At 40.1% G+C, this 11,053-nt stretch overlaps 1 protein-coding gene across 1 annotated transcript; it reads left to right on the top strand.

Moving 5' to 3' along the window:
* Nucleotides 1-3,456: 3,456 nt before the first annotated feature.
* Nucleotides 3,457-10,623, top strand: galnt6 (UDP-N-acetyl-alpha-D-galactosamine:polypeptide N-acetylgalactosaminyltransferase 6 (GalNAc-T6); the record flags this gene model as incomplete). The annotated part of the gene is made up of 10 exons (XM_079226730.1): nt 3,457-3,938; nt 4,421-4,593; nt 6,084-6,233; nt 7,814-8,048; nt 8,133-8,250; nt 8,353-8,553; nt 8,749-8,880; nt 8,992-9,093; nt 9,188-9,346; nt 9,951-10,623. 10 exons carry the CDS (start codon nt 3,457-3,459, stop codon nt 10,062-10,064), a joined length of 1,866 nt encoding a protein of 621 aa, XP_079082856.1. The 3' UTR covers nt 10,065-10,623.
* Between the last annotated feature and the right edge of the window lie 430 nt (nt 10,624-11,053).

Below are 11,053 nucleotides of genomic sequence, written 5' to 3'. Positions count from 1 at the left end.
TCTGCATCTTTTGACAGCAAAGACCATGGTAACGTCACTGTCGTTGACGGGGACGAACGCTTTCTTTTGTTGTTGTGACTTATTCATGAAGGAGAACACATGCACACATACGCAGATAGAAAACACCCACAATAACCTTGGCTTGGACTTCTGTGTTTCTTATCAGGGCCTTCTTTGTTTCTTTTAGCCTGTGATTAGCCACAGTCAGGACACAAGGCTGTGGTGCACTGAAACGTGCGATCGATTACTCGCTCCCTGCATTGTACTTTTGGTTCAAGCCAAAAACAAGAAGTATGAAATGAAGGAAGAATAGTTGCATTAGTATCCTGGTACTGAAGAGAGATTCTGAAACTGTTATGAAACGTTTTATATAAGTGTGTGTGTGTGTGTGTGTGTGTGTGTGTGTGTGTGTGTGTGTGCGTGTGTGCGTGCGTGCGTGCGTGCGTGCGTGCGTGTGTGTGGTGGGGGCTAAATGCTGATCTTTATCTAGGGGCATACTGTAACTTTTCACTGTGAGGTTTGTATGATACTGTATGACGATGCGTTCTTGCCAAACTGGTTGCTGCAAGGCATGTTTTATATTATTCCTCGAAGTTGTGTCTCCATTCCTGATTTCGCGTGTCAAAACGATAATTTGAAGAGAATTGTCTACTTCGCCTTTTACTGGTTTTGACTGATTTCACTCCTAAATAAGCAAAAGCCTATGAAACATGTATTTTGGATTGTGTTACAATTGTGAACGTAAAGTGGTTTCCTAATGACTTTGGGATGAACTGTATGCAGGAATTCTTTGTCTGCTTACAAGTATTGCTTTGAGATTATGCAGTTCCAAGATCTGCATACTTCATGGACCAATATTCACAACTTTACACAACAGTGTTTGACCCCATCTGGTTATATTTGGCACATGGAGGCTTCTACCCCCTAAATTAGTATTTTGAAACAATAATCGAATGAATGTATGTAATAATTACTATCTTTGTCCACAATGAAACTGCTTCTGAAGGAACACACTATACATTGCCTTTACATTCCATTAGAGGCCAAATGTATTGGACACCACGTTTGATGAAAAGTGAAGTGTATTTTACATTTAGATGAGCGTTACACCTGGTGTTGATAGGCTCACTTTTCGGTCTGAGCCCAAAAATGCGCCTTCATCGGCTACACAAAACACCCTTGCTTTCTCTGTCCTTAAAATGAAAGGTCAACTAAACATTTGCATTTGCATTTGTTTAAGAAATAGTGCAATGATTGATTTGATTAATTTACCTTTGGACAATAAATTAATAAATTGCTGTTTTGGCATTGGTTGTGTTTATTTTATTTGTTATTTTATTTCTACGAGGCTCTTGGATCAATCAGCAGTCTGCAATCAAGATTTCTCCCTGAGACAGTAACCTGAGAGAAGCCTCCTTCTCCTTTTCTGAATAAATCAGTCTAGAGTTTCAAGAGGGTGATACAGAGAGAGTATTTAATTGCACATGAATAATGAATTTCTTTTGAGATAATGGCAATGTTCGCTTTATGCTGAACATTAATTAAGCGACATAAATTCCTCCTAATCCCTGATGAAAAAGCACTAATGTTACTATAATAGGCTCAAGATACAGGGACTTGTAAAGTGTGTGTACTACACTGTTCTATACTTTTTCTTTTGTACATTGTGACTATGTATCTCATATATTTCTAATAGTCTTTATAATTTTAATATGAAATACTATTTTTACCTAAATGTACGTTTTTGTATGTCTGAATTGTATGATTTTTTTTCTTTTCTTGTTTCGATTTGATTTGATTGTAACTCTTTATTTCATCGCGTTTTGAGTTTTGAGTTTCTTCTCTCGTATTTGATACATATTGAATACTATTTCAATCCCAGGAGCCATGTGCTCTGTTTTCGATGAAAGTCTCCTTTAACGCGCTTGCATGGAAGTGTGTCGCGCGGCCAGCAGAGGACTCGCTTCAGCTAATCACTTCAACGAATGGCACCTGTTCGGTTCAAAGGAAAAGCCGGGAGGCGACGTAACCGCTGCATCCTGGTTCGCTGCTCAAAGCTCCAGTCCCACAACTTTAAGAAACGGGAAAGCCGCTGCGTGCTCACCTGGAAACTTTCCAAACTAATAAAGAAATACACGGAAACAGGTTCGTCAATTTGAGGTAAGTTGTGGCATTTACATTATAATACTCACTCTTCAACAGCGTCTAAGTGTCATCAGTGAGATGTACTAGCAGGTTTCATTCAATTGTCACGTAAACGCTATCTAAGCCGAAAAGAGATAAGCCATGTCTTTAACTTTGACATATTCTGAATTACAGGAAATATACTCTTCCTCTTTCATTTTGCTGTCATGCATCGTTTTGCGGAATTGCTTTCGTCACTAGGCGGCACCTTTTACTTGTGTTTCTAGTTACTTTAAGGTGTTGAGAAATATTAATAACGGTTTGATTTGTACCATTGTGTTTCTGTTAGAAAGTTGATCAAAGGGGACATGATCATTTTTCACTCTAATACAGATTTCCAAGCTCACATAATATTTATTTATAATATTGTCTGATTGTTTTTTTTTTCTTCCTTTGTTGTAACTGGTGATTTTAAAACTGGATCAACCTGTCCTGGTTGGTCCAGTTAGAGACAACTGGTTGTTACCTTTTTTGTTGGAACACCAAAAGAGTGTCCTCTTGAATCAATTATGAAGGAGGCTGGCTTGAGAATAGAGTAAATTAATTATGAACAAGTAAGAGTGAGTCTCTTAACTGAACAGTGACCACCCACTGACACGCATATGTCCCACATTGCAGTGATATCCTGTTTCACATAGCAGGAAACATCCTCTTATTTTGCCACGGCTGGGTGATGTTGTGGTCCTGTCATGCTCCACGTAGCAAACTCTACATCCTGTACCAGATGACAGTTGATCATTATGGGTGATCATTACTGGGTGTAATTGTAGCAGGTGTCCAAGAAAGGCATTGTCACTCATTAACGGGTGAGGGAGTTGCCGGTTGTGTCAGCTGCTGCCACGTGGGTCCTGGAGGACTGTGTCCGGAGCAGGTGAATTCAGGTGTTTACTGAGAGGTGTGGTGTGTTTGTTCACACTCTCTGCCTCCCTGTTCTCTCCGCCAGTCTTGTGGGACTGTTTCCTGAAGAGACCAGGAGGTGCAAGGTTGGCAAGACTTCCTGCTGCTATGACACTTGCAGAGACGCACAAACCGGTTTAAGAAATGTTCCTGTTGCTGGTCGTCTTTTGTTTTCGGCTTCAGTAATAGCTAACTGAATGTTTAGTGAGGAAAAGCAGGTAAGGGTTACAGAGGAGTTTGTTTTGAATAAAGTGTTTTTCAGAGCTTGGCTGGAACTCTAACTGTAACACGCACAAACATTTTACAGCATGTGTCTTGGGGACAAAATATTGTTTTCTGTTTTTAACAGCCCTGAGAGCAACACCATTGCGAAACATGCGTCCATTCCTACGCCGGCGCATGTCCCTCCTGAAACTGGTGCTCCTTGGGGGGACTCTCTTCATGGTGATCCTAGTGGTTCTCCAGAGGGATGTTGGGTCTTCCCCTGCTGGTGACCCCTGGTTTCAGGAGCTGGTGGTCAAGAAGGATAAGGTGATGATCATGGTCAGGGAGGCTGTCAACAACATTGGCTTCCAGATCAAAGCTCCTCAGGCACCGGCAATAGAGCAGCAGCCAACCCAGGACGCCAAATGCCCTGCTGGATTCTACACTCGGGCTGACCTCAAACCTCACCTTGAGAGACCGCCTCAGGACCCCAGAAGCCCTGGGGCTGATGGGATAGCATTCAAGCAAGACCACATGTCTCCAGACGAGGTGAAGGAGAAGGAGGAGGGAATGACGAGGCACTGTTTCAACCAGTTTGCCAGTGACCGTATCTCACTCAGCCGTAGTCTTGGGGATGACACAAGGCCTTCAGAGTAAGAACATGTTCTCAAGATAATCTGAGATAGTTTGGAGAGTGTCGACACGTACACAGTCGACCAGATAATATCCTGGGTCTTGGAGCAGTAGATTATTTACATGCATTTTAATATTGTGTCTACACTTTCCTGGAAAGTCACTTGGTTAAAAGGATCATCTGAGTGTAACCACAAAACTAAATGCATAGCAGTGCTAAGTAATTGAGACTAAGGTATTATCTGGCATGCAAATACTTCCACTCACTATATGTTTGTCACAGGCTCGATAGGCCTTGAGCTATTTCTTTTTCGAGAGGCTTTTTAAGTGAGCTGATTGTTTATGACTGTGCTCAATGTTCTATTTAAAGTATTGGTGACCAGACCTTGAATATCTGCAAACAATGGTCTGTTATACGTGGCTCTGCAGGACCTTGCGTGACTTGTTTAATCAGATATGCCTCTCACCTTTGCACACTTCTTTGTATTCTGATGTGGCTTAGGTGCGTGGAGAGGAAGTTTCATCTCTGTCCTGCTCTGCCTTCCACCAGTGTTATTATTGTCTTCCACAACGAGGCTTGGTCTACCCTCCTCAGGACGGTCTACAGTGTCCTGCACACGTCTCCTGCTATCCTACTCAAAGAGATCATCTTGGTAGATGACGCCAGTGTTGCAGGTGCGAAAAATAAGAGTACAAACTAATGACAGAACATAACTAAGGCCTCACTGACAGAAAAATATAAAATACCTTGTTTGCGACTTTGACGACAGTAAGGGGAGTTAAGGTTCATGACTTTATTAATTCCTATTTCTGCTCTTAATCAGGTAGTAAGTAAGGAACAAAGCTCAGTCGTTCTGCTTACCTGTTGACATTTCAACAAAGCTAATATAAACTAAATATTTAACAGACAAGAAGATTAAGAAGGGAACTGTCGGTGCTAAGCAGTAAAGAATAGCAGTAAAGAGGAACAGAAAACCCGCCCTCTGTGTAGTACCGACATTGTATTTTATAATGTAAAGATGATGTCGAACACTTGTACACACTGTAAACTGGGCATGTCTAGCAGAACATTTAGACGATGAAGAAACATTTTCAAACAGCATGACCGAAAATCACCAGGAAGCTTAAGTGAGTAATTTCTCACACAGCTACAGGAGCACAATCTGAAAATCATAAAGTCTCAAGTTATAAGTGATTTATTAATTGAATTGACCTTCAGAGTTTTCAGGGAAGCGTGCCAGTCACTGTAAGCTGCGAGCTTTGATAAGAATGATGTCGGCTTGGGATTTTTAACAGCTTGCACACAGAGTAACAGGCAGGTGGGGTGTCATACAAGAAAATTATGTTGTGTATTTCTTATTTCACTACGAGTATGTCTACAAGGCTGGCTTCAGTGAAATATAAATTAGTGGTGAGCACTATATATATATATATATATATATATATATATATATATATATATATATATATATATATATATATATATATATATATATATATATATATATATGGAGAGAGTCTGTGGTTTAGTTGGTGCTCACCACTAATTTATATTAATAATAATTATAAGGTTGAAATATTCTCTTTGTCAGAAGCTAATGTGCCGTTACCTTCTGTATCCGCTGTATTTCCTACTATTAAAAGAAACCAACTTCTCTTTTTTGGGACCAGAGCTGCAGCGCTTTCATAGCGTTTCGACAAGGTGGTTGCCAGATTAATTTAGACCGAAACCTTAGAGAAATGGCCAGTGTGCATTGTGGGTCATATACAGTTTGCTCATAGAGGGGAAGTGTGATCCAGATTTACCAGCAGCGTTTCCACTTCATTGCTATTTCTTTCTGGCAGTGGTCTCTGGTATATATTGTATTGTTTCTTTTACTTATTCTGGGCAGCAAGCTGCTATATTATTGTATCTATAAACTACTATTATTATTATTATTATTATTATTATTATTGATGAAAATAGTAGTTTCATAGGCAGCCTCTGGCCGTAATTTTGTTGTACCTCTGACCAAACTCGACTCATTACGGTGTGGCTCAAAGTGAGCTCTGTTGCATCCGTAACCACACCCAACAAGGTAAGAGCTTCAACCACTGGAGCATTTTTTGTTTTAATTTAAACGAAGACGAAACGGACATGATAATGTTGTTTGTATTTTCCGCAGATCACCTAAAAAGCCAACTGGAGGAATTTGTGCTTCCGCTGAAGATTGTCCGTGTTGTGAGGCAGCTTGAGAGGAAGGGCCTCATCACTGCCAGGCTGCTGGGTGCCAGCATCGCTCAAGGCGAAATCCTAACCTTTCTCGACGCACACTGTGAGAACGCGCACTCACAACCACAAGAACAACAGCCACATTGGCACATTGGCAGCTGTGTGTCGCTCATTGGGAATAGCGCTAATGTGTGGTTTTCCCTCTTTACTAGAAATGTACATACTTGCACTACTGCAAAAAAAAGTGGTTAATATTTCCTATAGTTCATTAGATTTTTATTTTTTGCCTGATATTAAGGTCCATCCATCCAAAATAAAAAAATAATTTACAATTTATAATTCAGGATTTTCCCTGATCATAACTTTCTAAAATAAAATATTTGTGTTAAAGTAATCCTTCAGATTTCAGTCCTGGTTGATTTTTAGAATTAATTTTTGAGTGAAATCAATGGAATTATGCTCAGTCTTTTTGTTGATACATGAGCTTTACGTTTTCAGAAATGTGCACATAGTTCAATTGTTTTTGTCCTTATACAGTGAAGGTAAACTGCAATTCAGCATTTTCCTCCTTGAATATTGTCACAGACACACAGTTTGTACTGCAAATATATAAATATTGCCATATTTTCATCAGCGAGGCCATAGGCTCAGTCATTATTGTGTTCCCTACTTTGGCAATAGATAGACTAAACATTAAAGGAAAAGCATAGACCTTGCTACTTTGAGCGTTATAATGGAGAAATATATGTTTAAATACAACCACCAGCTTTTATAAAACAATAAATACGAAAGATATTGCTTTCTCCTTTTTTTTTTTTTTTTTACATTTTGTATGATTGTGAAATAATACAAATTGACAGGTCCAAAATGAATGTTTTGTTTATCTTTGCGGAAGATATCTGACGTTTGGTTGCCGCTGCTAACATGTCTTGTAAGCCAATTGTATAATGACGTTGGTATCTCGGTTGTCCGTGATCCCCAGTTAGTGTGGGGGGGGAAAGCGGCTAAATGGCTAAGTTTGACATTAAGAGCTTAATCGTCCAAATAACAATACAATTACAATTTCAGAAGGAGCTTCAATCACTGAGGTGACATTGGTATTAGTGCATGCTTTTAGTTACTCATCGTTGTTGTTCACTAAAACAATGTTGACTATAACGAAGATGCCCATTAGAAGGGTTTTAGTGGTTGGGCGACTAAAAAACAAGTCGGAATAAGTTGAGCTGTGTGGCCTGCACTACACAACCGATTTAGATGACAAGCTAAATGTGACCTAAATCTAGCTAGCCATATCCGAAGATTCCCATAGACTACGTTATGAAGCTTGAAACACTTGACATGTCTGTCAAAAAGGGGCTATTGATAACCACTAAGCCACTAGATGTTGCACTCTCTCAAAAAGAAAACATATTTCATGGACCACTCAACCATAATATGTTTACTTTCTGAATCTCTGCCAATCCTGTCAAACCCCTGCTCCACAACATAGCTGTACTATAAGTAAAGATGCACACTGCTACATGCATCCTTGACAGAACTGACAATCAATTGTTATGAAGCGAATACAATGGAACAGTTGGAGGGAGAGTGCAATATCTAATGGCTTAGTGGTTATCAATATCACCTTTTTTAAGAGGTTAAGAAGTAGGTATGAAGTAATCTCTGTCCTTCCTCCCTTTCTAGGTGAGTGTTACCATGGTTGGTTAGAGCCGCTGTTGGCCCGTATTGTTGAGGAACCTACAGCTGTGGTTAGTCCGGAGATCTCCACCATTGACCTTGAAAACTTTCAGTTCTTCAAGCCTGCACCCTCCAGCCACGCTTACAACCGGGGAATTTTTGACTGGAGCTTGAGTTTTGGCTGGGAGCCAATCCCTGAGGAAGCGGCGAAGCTGCGCAAGGATGAAACCTACCCTGTAAAGTAAGAAGGATCATGTTGGTCTCACTCAGACAATCCTATATCATTTAAGTGTCTAAAGCTTTGATCTGCCTCTGAAAATTTCAGAACCCCTACTTTTGCCGGCGGCCTTTTCTCAATCTCAAAGAAGTACTTTGAACACATTGGAACATATGATGACAAGATGGAGATCTGGGGCGGTGAAAATGTGGAGATGTCGTTCAGGGTTGGTCTCTTTATCTGCGCTTCCACACATTATTTTAGTCTCCTTCTTCTTCATTGTCAAGCTAGAGTCTGAATTTCTACCTGCATCAAATGTGATTCACAGGTGTGGCAGTGTGGGGGTCAGCTTGAGATCATCCCTTGTTCTCTAGTTGGTCATGTCTTCCGCACCAAGAGCCCCCACACCTTCCCCAAGGGCACATCAGTCATCACTCGCAACCAGGTACGCCTGGCTGAGGTCTGGATGGACGACTACAAGAAGATTTTCTATCGCCGCAACAAGGACGCTGCAGTTATAGCCAGTGAGGTCAGTGTGACCTGCTGATGGGAGTAACACTGTTCAATTGTTAAATGCACATGGATACAATTACATTTATTAACCTTCTTCCACAACATTTTTCATTTGACTAGAATTTGTACTCCGTGCTGCAACAAGTTGATATGAGACTGCGTAATTGTATGTGTTTATTTATTATAATATTTCCATTTCTTATGTTTATAGAATAAGTATGGGGACATCTCTGATCGCCTCAATCTGAGAGAGAAGCTTAAGTGCAAGAACTTCACCTGGTATTTAAACACCATCTACCCAGAGATCTTCATTCCAGACTTAAACCCAGAAAAATCTGGAGCAGTACGTGACGTTTCCCTTTGTCTGTATTTGCATATTAATGATATAATACACCGCTCATATAACATAACCGTGGCTGTATCTTACTGTTATTTGTGTATGTGTTTGCACCAGATTAGAAACTCTGGATCTAAAACTTGTCTGGATGTTGGAGAGGGTAACCAGGGAGGTAAATCTGTGATTATGTACCAGTGTCACAACATGGGAGGCAACCAGGTACAATGACTATTGACTCACACATGTGAAATTAAGACATGAAGATTATGTTCTCTTAGAGTTAGGTCTCTGATTGGATGATTGTTTCTTCTAGTACTTTGAGTACACGTCTCATCAGGAGCTGCGTCATAATATTGGAAAGCAGCTGTGTCTTCATGCCACACCCCAGCCAGAGACGGTGAAGATCTTGATATGCGACCAGAGGGGGAAGGGCACTAGGGTGGCAGCAGAACAGGAGTGGGTCTTTACAGAGGTGAGGGACATTTGGAGCCGAGTTTAAGAATAGAATGGCCTTTTTTCTTTTTTTTGCCCAGAGTTAGATGACAAGATGAATATCACTATCATATCTGTCTACTAAGTATACGGCTACAGCTAGCTAAGTGCTACTTAGCTTAGCATACAATCAGGCAAATCATTGAGCTTCCTGACTCTTGTTGTCACTGTGACGTTGTCACTGTGACGTTGCCAGGCAACTAGCAGAGACTACAGGAAGACAGGCACCCAGCCAAGAAGTATTCTGGCACATGGCCCCAAAATCCTACGACAAATTTATTTTTGTTTGTTTCTTTTTCTTATTTCTTTGTTTTTTTTGTACGTATTTCCCCTTCTGCCCTGTCTTTAAATTAAGCTAAGCTAACTAGTTGCTGACTGTAGCTTTACATTTATCGGACAAACATGAGAGTAGTATTTATCATATCTAACTTGGAAAGAAAGCGAATAAGCGCATTATCCTGAAAAGTCGCCTTTATTCAGCATATAAATGATTAAAAGAATAGTTCAAATATAATCTGTTGGTATTTTGATATTCAGTTTGGCTTCTATATTGTTTCACCTTTTTTTCTGATGCTACTCTCCAGGACAATCAGCTGTACAATCCCAGTAGTGGGAAATGTTTATGGCTGAATGGAGACCAGCCTCAGATGGACCACTGTAATGCTGGCAACCTCTACCAGCACTGGACCTTCAGCTGACCTCCCTGTCTCCCCATCAGGGAAACTCTGGCACCTCTCGTCCCCTTCGTCAGACTTGGGCTTTGAGGAGCCAACTCAACATTGATCCAGAAGGACCTCCTGCTGTGGAGCTTGGGGGCATACTGAATGAACGGTTACAGATGGAGGACAAAGAAAAGACTGTTGAAATCTGAAGATGCTCGGGTTGGCCTTAACTTGTTTTAAATTTATTTATGATGGAAATTCAGGGAGACGCTTGAAGGTGGCTGGGGATTATGAGACACTAGACTGTGGACTTTGCCTGCAGGAGTGGCAGCTTGACTGTGGGGCAGTGGGTGAACTGAAATGATCTTACTTCAGTGAATTCACTTTTTTATTTTTTTTCTCTGACAATGAATGAATTGAAACGTGACATTGAACATGTCACTCATTGAAATATGCACTTGAGTCAAAACATTTTTTTTAAATAAAGTTTCTTCTTTGTTGTGTCAGATAAAATATCATGTTATAGGAAGAAAAAAAATGTTTTTATATTACCATACAAATATATTTATTTTGATCTCTGTACAGTACAGCAATAATCTGCAATTAAGATATTTTTTCTTTTAATTGCTGTTACTTTTTTAAGTAATGGTTGGTATTCACCAGGTAATATTCTGAAATGATTAACTTGGTTACTGAAGCTATAAATATTAAATCATTTGAATTTAGAGATAGATTCCCTGCAATGATTCATGACTCATTTTATAATCCTGTCAAATATTTCTTTAAAGAGGTTGCCCACTGATGAGAACTCTTTTTGCAACAATGCCATCAGATTTTCTCTGTGAGAGGCACCTGTTATGTTTACGCAACATTTGTCTAAGGAGTGGTTTAGGAGCAAGAAACATTCCTGCCAATTGTTTTCACTCTTCAAACCTGAAATGTGAGCTTAAATGGATGAGCAGGATTTCTTCCGGGTTTCCAAACCTGATCTGATTGAATGCGTAGATTTGATTCCACGAGTTACT

This window comes from Taurulus bubalis (genome assembly GCF_910589615.1).
Source record: "Taurulus bubalis genome assembly, chromosome: 11".
In the NCBI taxonomy this organism is placed as follows: Eukaryota; Metazoa; Chordata; class Actinopteri; order Perciformes; family Cottidae; genus Taurulus; species Taurulus bubalis.
The sequence above is the reverse complement of the archived record's forward strand: the minus strand, read 5'-3'. Positions and strand labels throughout refer to the sequence as shown.